Source organism: Ursus arctos, unplaced genomic scaffold (assembly GCF_023065955.2).
Source record: "Ursus arctos isolate Adak ecotype North America unplaced genomic scaffold, UrsArc2.0 scaffold_19, whole genome shotgun sequence".
Taxonomy (NCBI): domain Eukaryota; kingdom Metazoa; phylum Chordata; class Mammalia; order Carnivora; family Ursidae; genus Ursus; species Ursus arctos.
Window position 1 is genome coordinate 28,073,993 of NW_026622863.1, and position 13,583 is coordinate 28,087,575.

At 42.7% G+C, this 13,583-nt stretch overlaps 1 protein-coding gene across 1 annotated transcript in view; it reads right to left on the reverse strand.

Annotated features, from left to right (window-relative positions):
- GLG1 (golgi glycoprotein 1) overlaps positions 1–13,583 on the reverse strand; it is a 145,804-nt gene that overhangs the window by 11,018 nt on the left and 121,203 nt on the right. The window contains exons 12-22 of the mRNA XM_026495209.4: positions 12,821–12,958; positions 10,538–10,624; positions 9,151–9,213; positions 8,309–8,422; positions 7,162–7,250; positions 6,160–6,277; positions 4,638–4,730; positions 2,654–2,791; positions 1,135–1,258; positions 299–441; positions 6–107 (exon numbers count right to left, since the gene is read on the reverse strand). Of these exons, the coding sequence (XP_026350994.1) occupies positions 6–107; positions 299–441; positions 1,135–1,258; positions 2,654–2,791; positions 4,638–4,730; positions 6,160–6,277; positions 7,162–7,250; positions 8,309–8,422; positions 9,151–9,213; positions 10,538–10,624; positions 12,821–12,958 (1,209 nt within the window). The remainder of the gene's footprint in view (positions 1–5; positions 108–298; positions 442–1,134; positions 1,259–2,653; positions 2,792–4,637; positions 4,731–6,159; positions 6,278–7,161; positions 7,251–8,308; positions 8,423–9,150; positions 9,214–10,537; positions 10,625–12,820; positions 12,959–13,583) is intronic.

Below are 13,583 nucleotides of genomic sequence, written 5' to 3' on the forward strand. Positions count from 1 at the left end.
CCTACCTCATCTGAGCAGTGCAGCTGGAGCTGAGGATCTAGTCGATAATCCAGAGCAGACTCCTGGATAATAATCCGGATCTGGTCTTCGCAGTCTGAAGACAGCCGCTACATGTGACAAAGGGAGACTTAATCAGCCCGTCAGACAATTTCAGCTTTTTATTAGGCCCCTGATTTGGGAAGGTATTAAAAAATGTCTTGGGAAAGTAGGAGCAAGCTAGGGACTTCCGAAGAAAAAACTACCAGGAGTTGAGGGGCCTCTACAAACACACCTCTGTGAAGAGTCCAAGCCAATTTACCTGATCAGCATATCTCAGCTTGAGGCAAGAGATGACTTGACCTTCCAGCTCTGAATCATCTTTGGCCTTAGTCAGGATACCATGGCAGAATTTAGGAATGTCAGCTTTACAGGCTTTCCTTAACACAGGATTTAAGCGGTAATCTAGAGAGGAAATTCATAAGTACGTGATAAAATATTCCACATGGATTCACAAACATTAGAGATCTACATTTCAAAAGGGGGCATATTATGTTAATGACCACAAATAAACCACTGATTTGTTTATTTGCTAAACATTTACTGAGCTCTCACTGTGCTGTTTTCAATCAGCAGTAGAATTTAATGAAAGAGCAGGGGTGGAGACAGAGACCCCAGGACTTCTACTTTGTAGCAGCTCTGCGGGCTCTGCCGGTACCAGTATTCTTAGCAGTTGTCATGAAGACCAAGCAGCCATAGCCAGCCTTCCCCATAACCGACACTTTGGAAAACACTGAGAATACCTGACTCATCTTACGCACTATGTTGCAAGGTCTTGCAACTCATAGCCGAAATTTCTCTGTTCTAAAAGACATTACCCACATATTCTACTACATGCAGGAAGTTTTGTTAAATCTCTAGACTTTTCAAAGAACTCCAGCCCTGACTCCTTCTGTCTCCTCTCTCCTACGACTTCCATTCTGTTCTCCCAGATACTCTTTGAAGAAAGAATAAATCATTTTGCTTACTGTATCCAGACTATTCCCTTAAAACCCACGGACAACAAAACACCTATAGTTTAATGAGGCAGGTATATGCCAGCTCAGTTCCACTGAAGCCACACTCAGTGGGACCAGGAAAGCCAGGACACGATATTACCTGTGTTCTGGGTGATCTGGCGCTTGGTTATCATCTGTTTGCATTTGGGATCCATCAATTCACTGTTTTTATTTTGCTTCAAGCACTGCAACATGGTTTTGGAATCTGCCTCCGGACAGAACCTCTGCAAGAAACAAAGTTTTACAAAAGTAGTTATCCAAATACGGCAATTAACACCAGCCATATCACTCCTTCTTCTACTGGTGTGCTAATGACAGAATCGGCTTGAAGATACCACTCGGTACAAGAGAACGGCTAAGTGTGAACACGCGCCCAGCCTCAACTTCCCTTCTTCATCTGTTCCCTACTGTATCGCTCACAGTTCTACTACCCTGTTTCCTATTTTGCACAGGACTGACTTTGTACCTACATGGCTGTGTTACATTGTATAACATCTCCTGAGCTCAAATATTATTTAAGTATGAACATAACGCCATACCAGGTGGCCAGGTAGCCCTCAAGCCATATCTACCCAATTGGGAAACTTAAAAATTACCCACCGAACAATGTGAACAGGAATGTAGGGGAAGGACCGGTTTAGTTCATCTTTTAACTATGGGGGCTATAACCCTACCAAAGTCTATGCAGCTAGCCTCTGCACACTTGTTAGAGTTCTTGAAGACAGAGAGATCCATTTTGGACTAGCAATAAATTCCATCTCTATGTGCTAATCAACAGTCCATCTGCTAATTACAGTCTACTGATACCTTAATATAGGCTGCTAATGTGGGTTGCTGATTGATTTGTATAAAAGTCATCAAAATCTTATAAAACTCCCTCAAATCAGGGTCTGACATTTCTGCTTTTACACAGGACTCAAATCTACCAGGCCCAGCTAAAGACACTTCTAACTTTCACAATTTTCTTTGGTATCTGAGAGAGTAAAGAGTACCATTTTATTTTAAATAGTATTTTATTTTTTAAGTAAATTATAATAAAGCATTTTGTTTTGTTTTATTATATTTTAAATAAGGCATTAGAACTTTAAATTTCATCTCTTTATACATGTGGATAGATCCAGGAAGTGGTATCTAGGTTCTCAAGTCAGCCCTGCTGTGGAGAACGCTCACTGCAGAAGTATATGAAACGAAAGAACTTGTAGAACAGGAAAGCTTTTGACTGCAGTAGGCGGATGATCAGGACACTTGGTGGTGCCTCTTTCAGTATACGTACAACTAACCACCCTCAGAGACTAGTCATGTATTTACTGGGTATCTGTTCACTTGTGCCTTAGGTCAAGGTGAGCTCAGTTAGCTTAGCTCAGTGGTTCTCAAACTTGAGCCGGCATCAGAATCACCTGGAAGGCTCTGCTCCCAGAGATTCTGGTTCAGAAGATGGGGGGGTGGCCCCAAGCACTTATCAGTTCCCAGCTGATGCTGAGGGACCATGCTATGAGAACCATTGTCTCATTTGTATAAAAGAGGATGAATGGAAAGATTACACAAACGTGCTCCGAAGTTTAAAGAAGATGATGTTATTTTTACTTACCCTGTGCTTCCCCCAGTTCTGGATCCCTTACCTTTATCATCTGCTTGCAGACTCTCATGAGTGTGTAGTCTAGTTCTGGGTCCATCATCTCTGTCTCCTGGAGCTTAAAAACTTTCTGGTGGCAACGGGTACTCAGCTGCTTCTTGTTTTCTTTCAAACATTCAATAATCTAGGGCACAAGAATCATGGTCATGTTAAGGGGTGTATCCGGGCGTGATAATCCATGTATTCTGACCGCAGCCTTCAGTTCTTAGTGCATCGCCCGTCTTTTGTTCCATTCCGAATTCCTAGGCAATAGGAGTCAGAATTTGCTCACCAAGGAGAATTATATTTATAGATTTACAGCTTCAGGGCTAAGAGTGAACCAGACTGTATAAAAATAATGGATGAGTTGAGCAGGCTGCACTGGAGTCTAAAAGGAAGGAAACCCACTCAGGATTCCTGGTTTCTTCTGCCTTCTAGCTCTTCCTTGTCAAGATTCCTTCTGGAGCCCACATTAGGCTCTCTGCCTTTCTCTGGAGCAAGAGCCCTGACTAGACAAGAGGCACAAGCTAGGAGGTTCAGTTCAACTCACCATTTACCACATGAAAACAGAGCGTTAGATGCCAGACATGAAAGAGACCCAGTCCTTACCCCTGATAAATACAGTTTCACAGGGTAAACTTTTATAAACAAGTAACTACCAAAAAAAAAAAAAAAAAAAAAAAAAAAAAAAAAGACAAGTGGGTTAACAAAAAAGCATAAAGTGCCACATGATGGATTTTAAGATAGTGACTTAAGTGTATCCTGAAATCTGCCCTTCCCTATACCCACCTTTTAGATATTATAAACAAATGATACAGAAGGGAAGCAGATGGGAAGCTGCAGTAACTAGGGCTGTACATGAAGTCAGGAGACTTCTAGGAAATCCTCAAGGCACAACCAAGAATCACCAAATAACTGAGAGGTAACAGTAATAGAGCAATTTAAAAAATATATCCTTAGAACAAACAGAGAGAAATGGTAAATCAGAATCAAGAACAGATAGTTGTGAAAAGAACCAATTATAGATCTTGGAAACAAAAAATAAAACCCCACTGGTGGTCTCTCTAAGAGCAGAACAGACAGAGCTGAAGAATACATGTTTACGCTGGGAAGTGGAACCGGGAATTAACCTCAATGCAGTACAAACAGCAAAAAATGGAAAGTATGAAGGAAAAGGAGACACAGAGGATAGATTCAGATGTTCCAACTGTCTGAGTTCCAGAAGGAAGGAAAAGGCAGTGTTTGAGAAAACAATAACTGAGACTAAAGCACCATGGCAATGCCCTGAACTAGGAAAGGTAGCTGAGTCACTGGAAGAACATTAGAAGAAAAAAAATCACTTGCTCGCACCTCATTCCATTTTTTTTTTAAAGATTTTATTTATTTATTTGACAGAGAGAGAGAGAGCACAAGGAGGCAGAGACGCAGGCAGAGGGAGAGAGAGAAGGAGACTCCCTGCTGAGCAGAGAGCCTGATGTGGGGCTCAATCCCAGGACCCTGAGATCATGACCTGAGCCAAAGGCAGCTGCTTAACCAACTGAGCTGCCCAGACGCCCCTCGCACCTCATTCCTGACAATTCTGGGTAGGGCCCTGTTCTCTGCATTAAGGAAAGAGTTTACCGCTGATTCTTATGTTAAGAATAAGAACCAGTTAAGAACTTCTGTGTAATGGGCACAGAATAAGGGAATAATCCATTTTGGAGGTACACGGTGTTAGGAAAGCTATGGAGAGGAGGAAGCATTTGAAGGATCATGAAAAGCTTCTCAGGAAGACATGGTGGGGAAGGACAAGGGAACCTGAAAGAGGGAAGACAATGAACAGGAGATTAAGATGAACGCAGGTAAGGAACTTCCTTTGGGAGAAGTCTGGTACAGCATACAAGGGGATGACTGGACTGGAGAGAATGTGAGGAGGCTCATCCCACCAGCAAAGAATTAATTATTAAAATGTTACTTTCTCATTTTCACAATTAGAAAATAAAAGCAGTCACCTGAGCATTGCCATACTGCACAGTGGAACAGTAGTTCTTGATGTCCGTCTTGCAAGCTTCATACAGATCCGGTTCCAGACGGATGTCCTCTGTCTGCACGGGAGGGAGCCAGCAAGGAAAAATGAGCTTATTCTAAACTGGAGATGTCAAAGGTTCTACATCCTCATGTGCTGACCGGATCTTGCCTAGTGACCACAACTTCTACCCAGCAAAGTAGCAGCAGTGTGGCCACCACAGTACAAGGGAGCTGGGATTTAGTTTCAATTCTGCCACTAACTGGCTAGATGGCCTTGGACTTTCTTTGCAAAACAAAATGCTGTCACCTGCCTGGTCCCTTCACAGGACTGCTGTGCAATGAAGTTAGATCATACGATGTGGAAACCACTTCAGAAAGTCAAAACCATTTTATAAATGTAGGGTTCTACTTTTATTATTATTATTATTATTTTACTGAAAGAGCAAAGTTCAAAGCTAGGGACCCCAAATCTCAATTATAATAGGACATCAAGGACGCTCCACTTAAACATAATTATCATTGAATCACTCCCGCCCTATGGGAAAATCTGGTAATGCAGCTTTTGCGATATTATTGGTGTTTGGTATTCATTACTCGTTTTTGCTTAGACTGAGGTGAAGTAAGTATGATTCACAATACAGAACATATTAAACATACTTTTAGCTGTTTTCTTAACATGGTTTAACCTCAAAAGCAAAGTAAGAAGTTTCCTTTTACAGTGCACACTGCAGCTGACTTGCCAACAGCTGTCTCACCTCAGACCTGTAAGCTCATCACTGTGCGGCACTCCCCTGGAGACTGCTGTTGGTCAGGGAGTGGGCACAGATCTCAAATTGAAAGATGAAAATTGAGGAAGGGGCGCCTGGTGGCTCAGTCAGTTAAGCGTCTGACTTTGGTTCAGGTCATGATCCCAGGGTCCTGGGATCAAGCCCCATGTCTGGCTCCCCGCTCAGCAGGGAGCTTGCTTCTTCCTCTCCCTCTGCACCCCGTTATCACCCTCCCACCCTGGCCCGGCTCATGCTCTTTCAAAAAAAACCCCAACAAACAAACACACACACACAAAACACTGAGGGAAGCATCCTGCTACAGGCTGTCGGGAAGGGAGAAGGTTTCTCCTGTTCTACTTTGCTGCTGGAGACAAATGTTGGAGCAGGTGGCCCAGGTACTGCAGGAAGCCATTGTGAGGGAAACCAGCCTTGCAACGAAGCTGGTGCCACAAACAGCAGGGACAAGAGGGAGAGACCCTTGATCCTTGAGGGCATTACTGATGCAATGATTCTATCACATGCTTACAGCTGAACTTCCAGTGACACGTGGTAGAAATATTTTATCGGTTAGGAAAAGTGAAGCAAGAAGCTGTCACATGGTAAAATTTTAGCACAAGGCTCCAAGTCTTAACAATCACAGTAGTGGCTAAAATCTTCCAATTTGCCCTCACCCTCCACCCAACTTTGCAGACCCTGCCCCTATGTTTCTGGGCCCAGAGGCCATGATACGCAGCGTTACCATCTCTAGCTCCTCCACCCGCAGCTGCTTGCGGCACTTCAGGGACACCCTGTGCTCCTTGGCTTCCTGGAGAGTGTCATTGCGCACAGTGGTGCTCAGGCAGATCACCACGTCCACCCTGCCAAGGAAAGGAGAAGGCTGAGACTGGCTGGAGCCAGGCTGGGGCAGGGGCCAGATCGCCACCCCCGAGTGCATGACCCCCTTTACCATTCTTCTAAATGCCCTTTCTAGAAGTCTCACTGTGTTTACAGAGCGCTGAAAGCGGTAATCTGACCGTGCATGTTAGCAACGTCTGAAGGCAGACTACATTCCTGACTGGGGAGGCCAGAGAGGGGACGTGTATGCAAGGACAGTTCAATGCTTGTTTTGTTACAAACATGTGACCAGAGAGGAATGCTACTCTTAACTCTGGACTGTGTCTTTGATGAACAGTGAAATTCATTCCTGAAAGGTACAGAAATGTAAGCAAAATGGGAACTTGGTTTATATGAGGGAGATATGTTCTAGAAATGTGCTTTTGAAAAGCGTGAGATGAAGAACTGGTGCGCCATGCTGTAAAACCTCATCACTCTCCTCACTGAGACCTAATTCTTACATGAATAAAGTTTTTGTTTCTTCACTAGACCTCTTAACTCAGTAAAAGCCTCTGGTGCTCTCCGGAAGAGCTGACATAATGGAATGATGTCAGGAGGAAGTCAGTTAACCTCTTGTTCACACTGCGACTTGTTCCTCTAAGTGCAATCTCAACCTGCTTCCTCAGTCAGACGGCCTGAACCTGGGAATGTCAGTCGGCCCTTTAGCCTCCAGGCCTCTCCCCGTCAGAACCACCTGTGCCCCCTGGGGCTCCGGGCAGCTATAAAGATGATCTGGCCACACAATCCAAGTGCCTGGCCACACTACCACAGGCGTGTGCCGGCCTCCAAGGCTAATCCTACCAGAACTTCACAGGATCTTTGTCCAGACTTTAGGGAAGCAGAAATGAATCAAGTAAAAGCTACATACTTCTTTTTTATGTTGGGGCAAAGTTTCAACACATCCTCCTTGCAGGCCATTTTAAACTTGTAAGAGAATCGAAAATCCTTCATCTGCACCTGAAAAAGATGATGAGAAAGAAAATCAGCAGCTCTGTGGCAAGCTCCAATTCGCAGTGCACGGTGACACCGTGTGCAGAGACTGCAAAGGCCCACCTTCCAGGCCCTGTGCAACTCGCCTTCCGTCTCAGACTTCAGGACCTGCCCACCTCCCCATTCCTCCCTCTGCTATGGCCACTCTGGCTTCCCTACCATTCCAATCACGCTCTCTCTGCCAAAAGGGCTCTTCTTCCAGATCACCCATGGTCTGTTCTGTTACCTCTTCTGCACGTCTATTCAAACATCTCCTTCTGAAGTCCCCTTTCTCCTCCCCCCCCTAGCCAGTAGGTGCCTTTATTTTTCTTCATAGGCCCACCTGATATTGTATTTATTTGTAAACGTGTTCCTGTGTCTTTTTCTTACTAGAACATAAAATTGACAAGGGCAGGGTTTATCTGCTCAAGGAGCCCACTGTCTCCAGTGCCCTTAGAGGCCCTCAATATCATTTGGTAAAGGCAAATGATAGGCCAAAGACCCCAAGAAGAGATCACTTTTACACAGATGACAGATTTCATCCTCTTGGGAAGGAGGTGCTTGCTTTACCAGAAACACTTCCTTTAGATCTGTGCCAACTATGAAGAGTACAGTTTAACCTTATTTGGATGTCAGACCTGATAAGGTAGTATGATTTAAAGAAAAAAGCTTAGGGTCTAGTGTACTGATAGACATTTGGACTGCTGCACTGAACAGAAACACAGAACAGCAGATCCCACTGATACTAGCTGTGTAAGCAAAGGCTAACATACCTTACAAAAGCAAGCATTGTGACTCATCTCTATCCCCACTGGGCTGCCCGTTCCCTACAGGTATAGACTCCATATTATTTAGCACTGCATTCCCAGACCTTACCACTGTGCCTGGGCATAGTGGATAAAGACCACATTTTTTTGAGAACTGGAAAAGGGCTTATTTGGAAAAAATGATTTTTCACAGAGAGGTGCTCTGATGCTCTGGAAGAGAAAGGAATTCGGAACCACCCAAGCAGCCAAGACAGGCAGGGTTAGCCTGGCATTACTGACCAGCTGGAAGTGAGTGACTCCAATGGCACACTTCTCATTCATATCCTTTTGGTGTTTGTTCTGAATCAGACACTCCATCAGGTCCCCAGAGTCGATCTGGTTATCTGCCACGTCCTGGGGAAGGCAGTGCACACTTATACTTCATTTCTAACAATTAACGAACAAATCTTGCACCCCAGTTCATAAAAAATGAAAACTAGACTGATTCTAGAGCCTTCTCCAACATCATACATCATAAATTATATCAAAACCAGCCTGAGAAATTATAAGGGATAACCATGCAGTGGAGTAAAAGCTGCACAGCAAGCTGCCCAGCATAAAGCTCCAACGAGAACAGCACTGTGCAGGCCTTTGCTCCTTCCCCCCGTGATGCCAGCAGCTGGCTTTCAGGATCACACCTAACACTGCCTCCTGACTGTCAGAGCCATGGTTCCTGCATGGTTTCACCCCCGCAGTTTAGCTAGTTCAATAAGTGAATAAAGTTATAAAGTAACAGAGTTCATTCCATTTATAAGGAGAAGCTATTATCACTGCTAACAAACCCCGAGCTGATGTACTGGCAGCACCTCAGCCGTGCTCAGGAGGGGCCTGCCCCACCCCCTAGGAAGGGCGTCTCGACAAGTGCCGCTAATCACATATCAGGGCACCCACCAAGCATAATTACGTAAGGTTTCCCAGGATGGTGGCACCCCATCTTAATTTGTTTACATTTTCCACTTTAACCTGTCAATCTATCACTCAGGAGTCATGTATGCTGCAGAGGTTAAGTGCAATATACTTGAGGGCAAAAGTCCCAGCGAATTTGGTTCTGTTCCTCATCCATTTCTCCAGACATTACTTACATGGCAAAAGTTCTGAATTATGGGCTCACAGGCTCTCATCAGCAAGGCTTCTATTTGAATGTCCTGTAGAAGATTAAACATATTAATAATTTTGCATTAGAAAGAGCTAGCTGTGGCAAGAGTGGCAGTTTGTGTTTCTGAATCAGGAGCAACTGATGGGCAAATATCTCAGATGTACACCTGGGCACTATTCTAGTCTTTAGGTTAGATAGCCTGGGCACAGACCGAACTGCTCCTCCATTATGCTCTGAAAGCAAGTTTTTCTAGAGGCAAATACCCCTCGAGCCTGAGCAAAAAAGAGAAGGCAGGATTAAGAACAATGCAGAGAAAAAAAAATTTAACAGTAATACTAGAGTTTAGCCTTTGGAGTTTTTCCAAATGGCTTAGCAGTTCAAAATGAAAATATGGGTAACTGACATCTGTCTTTAGTTTATAAGCTCCTACAAACAGATGACAAACCACTGCCTCTGGGGAATAGACACAAATGTCTCTAAGCGACAGTAACCTCTGTGTAGCACTAGCTGCTGAAATAACATCTTCCTTTAAAGAGTGACACACCCCAAAATGTCCTCATAAGCCCACAAGGACAATGAGAATGGGAGAAGGCAGATGACAGAAGATGAAAGAAAGCAATAAATTTTAGAAAAATAGAAAGCAAAAAAAAAAAAAAAAAAAGACTAGTTGGGAAATGTAATTTTACATATTGCCTATTTCGACAACTCAAACAGTTCTAAAAGGCTGAAGATAAAAAAAAAAACAAAAAAAACAAAAAAACAAAAAACTAAGAGCAATCGCCCCATCATTACCTGATTTCTGCCCCCACAAGACAATTTTAACATTTTTAGCTGCTCCCTCCCCAGTAATGCTCTCTATATTTCTAAATAATATGTCTAAGCTTATGAGACTTTCTAATTTCTTTTTTAATATTTCTGTGGGTTTCAGGATGAAACAGGGATAAACGCACGTATTCGGTCTTCCACGGTTACATGGAAGTCCCAGGCTTTTATTTATTATTGATGACACAAACATTGCCAGTTGACCTAACTGAAAGAGCCAAGATAAGAGAACAGGAACAGGAATGCTTGGACTAGTCTGGCATGTGATTAAGAGATCTGAAGCACAGCTGCTATCTTTTCTTAAAGGGGAGGAAAAAGATTGTTCTAATCACTGTGATAATTCTAATTTCTGAAGAAAACCAAAGGGCTAAGTATATAGAGTATTTCTGTGGAGAGATGAGGAAAGGGGTTCAGGAAGCAACACAATATACTTCTTCGTAAAGCCAACGGAGGGAATGGGCACTCTCAGGGGCCAAGAAAGGGCAGGACTGAGAAAAGAGGATGGGCCACTGACAGGGTGCCCATGGTTTATGAGCCCACAAGCCGCTTACCTCGGATTCTAACTCGGTGAGGTTGCCGACTATATCTCTGCACTCTACAGCCAGGTCGTCAAGGTGGTCCTGGAGGCACTCAAGCTCCTGCAAATAAGAAAGCAATCCCTCGGCATTCTTCAATTATATAAATGAACAAGGGAAGCTGAGAGAAGTGTCTACTTCCTTTTCAGTGGTCTTCCTTATCTTTCCTTTTTAGAACTATTTCACTGAATGGAACACTAAAGCTTTATTTGAGTCCCCAAACCGGGATTGTTGAGAAGAGAAGTACTTGATGCAACAGGGTGGTGAAGAGGGTCAAGGGGGTACAAGAGCCATGCAAATCCTCCAGAAGGCCAAATCGGTAAGTCCAACAAGAATCAATGTTCAGATGTCCTCAGCGTCTAACAATTTTATCAGGCCTTTATTCTATTCCATCAAAAACCTATCATTCCATTTTTTTATCTGTGTGTTGATATCTTTGCTCCTATTTTAAATCTGCATGTTGATAATAATTAGTGAATTATTCACAGTAGAAAGACATGGAATATTTTAAAGCTCTTCATGAGCAAAGTAGGTCGGGACCCAGGGTCCAAAACTCAGCATAGAGCTAATAGCTCCTACAAGTCAACCAGGGAATTCTAACCCTAGCCCACACAGAAGGATCCTGAGGGAAATTACAAGGCAAGTGAGCACACTAGGGTCTGGGCATCTAAAAGCTATCTTGTCTGGGCTTTGGAACCTGACCTGGAGTGACCTTGTAGCATCAATCCATTACTATTCCTTTTAGAAATTTAGAGGTTTTAAGTAGAACAGAAGCTCACTTTCCCAAAGCATATCAACAGCTGCTTCTCGGCAAAGGGCTCTATTAAAGGATCAAGTTTAACTAGTATTCTGCAAGAATCTCTGTTTTAGAATTAGAATAGGAATGGACAGGCAGGGTTGTAGAGTTATACAACGGCCAGAAGGGGGGGGGGGAACCCCTGAAGGAAAATGCATAAAACCTTTGGTAAGAGAAATGGCTAAGGGAAAAATCCCATTCACAGAATCCTAAGTGGAGCTTCCCAGTGATGGGCTGCAATACAGTGCAGCTTTCTCAATGTTACTTTGAAGGGTGTGTTAAAGGAAACTGTTTTCTGGGATTCCATATGACCATACCCTTTGTTTCGTTACACAAAGGCAGCAGAAAGCTCAACTGCAGGCATTTTCTCACAATAAACTCGACAGAACTGCAGCAGGCCCAGGAAACAGACTGCTGAAAATGATATTGGCAGGGCCACCAGGTCTGAGTAGTGAGCCACGCTGCTTCTTAAAAACGCCCAAATCCTGCTCACGGTGAGTTGTTGGTAGTTTAATCCCAGAGGGTGTCTTGGAGTAGTAAGAGTGGAACCTGGAAACCTGTTCACAACTTGTTCTAGTATTACTGGAGCTTTAAACAAGTAGTTATTCCTTGATGTTTGGTTTCCCTGCCTTAAGACAGAAGACAGCTTAATTTGCTAGAACACACTACTAATGCAGCTTTTCTATTTTTTAAACCAGACACAAAATCTTTAGGAACCGTTCACAGCATGCATGTAATTCTTGGGGGCTACTTCTTTGTTACACTTTCCTGTATGGAGAGGTTGTAAGACAATGGATCAGATGTCTGGCTAGGATTAGACCTGAGTATCACATAAGAAAGTTGATACACTTCACTCCTATGGGCATCAATTTTGTCAATTACTAAATGGAAAAAATAATTCCCGTTCTTACATATCTTGTAGGACTACTGTAGGGCATGTACACTATTCACGCATGCCAGTATTTATATATGTTTATGTTGATACCCTGCCTTCCCTCAAAAGGACTTTAATGTACCTTATAAAACTGAGAAAAGAAAAAAAAGACAATATAAAATAAATTTAAAACAAGTTTAAAAAAGGAAAAGAAAATATGGTAAAGAAAGTGGGATGGAACTAGCAGTAAGCTTGGTACCAAAATGCCTACCACAAAATCTTACATACTTGCTACAGGCAGGCCATACCTTTGGATTCAGGTTTTTTAAGAGGCAACACAAAGAAGGAAAATAATCATTTACAAAATACAGTAACCATAATATATAAACAAACCAACTGCTTTGGAAAAGTATAGTTATTCCTGATATAGAGACCAAATTTTCCTTAGGATTTCTTATGAAGAAGACATTGAATAATGTAACAAAGACAGAGATGCATTTTATGGTGTTTGTACTCTGTGTAAAATGTTCATCATGAATATTATTATTATTATTACTAGAAGATAAACAGGTATAGCTATGTCAGCTACCTGTCCGGTCTCTGTTTTCTCACTGCACCATTTCCCCAGATCAATCAGGCACTTATCCTGGAGGGCAGGATCCAGTTTAACATCCATGGCACGTTGGTGTAGGATCCTCTGGACTTCAGCTCGGCACTCCCGAGACAGCTACATGAGAAAGAAGCAGCAAAATACTTTAAAAGTACCAGAACCAAAATTAAAAGATACCACATAAAGGAAATCTGTTGTCAGGAAACTAATAATGTTATAGTTATTTACATAAACTTTATACCCCAAATCTCTTCCAGAGTCAGGATTAAATCTTGTAGGAGGTTTCTACAAACCCATACCTCGAGGAAGGAGAATGTACATTCAACATTTTCTAACCCACTGAATGAAACAACATCCTTTTCTCAGAGTACGTGGATAAAAAGTGAACTGGATTTAAGTTTTCTGTTTAGCAAAACTAATCTGCTATTACTCCATGAATGTAGAGCAGAATGCCCACTCCAGTTCAGGACAGAACACACACTTGGGTCAGGAGCACTGAATTCAAATTTACCTGAACTCGGAATAAGCCTGAAAACCATTTGTATCCTGGTTAAGAGTTTCTAAAGGATCTTTAATGCTAAATGAAGTTACGGCAACAATACTTAAATTGTCTATTTGTCATTCAGATATTAGTAATTTAAAGAAAAAAGTGGAAATGTCCCCTGACATTTTTGTTCAAATACTTTGCTGAAAACGTAAAATCAGATGAAAAGCTGGTGAAGCAACTCTATGGACACTCACT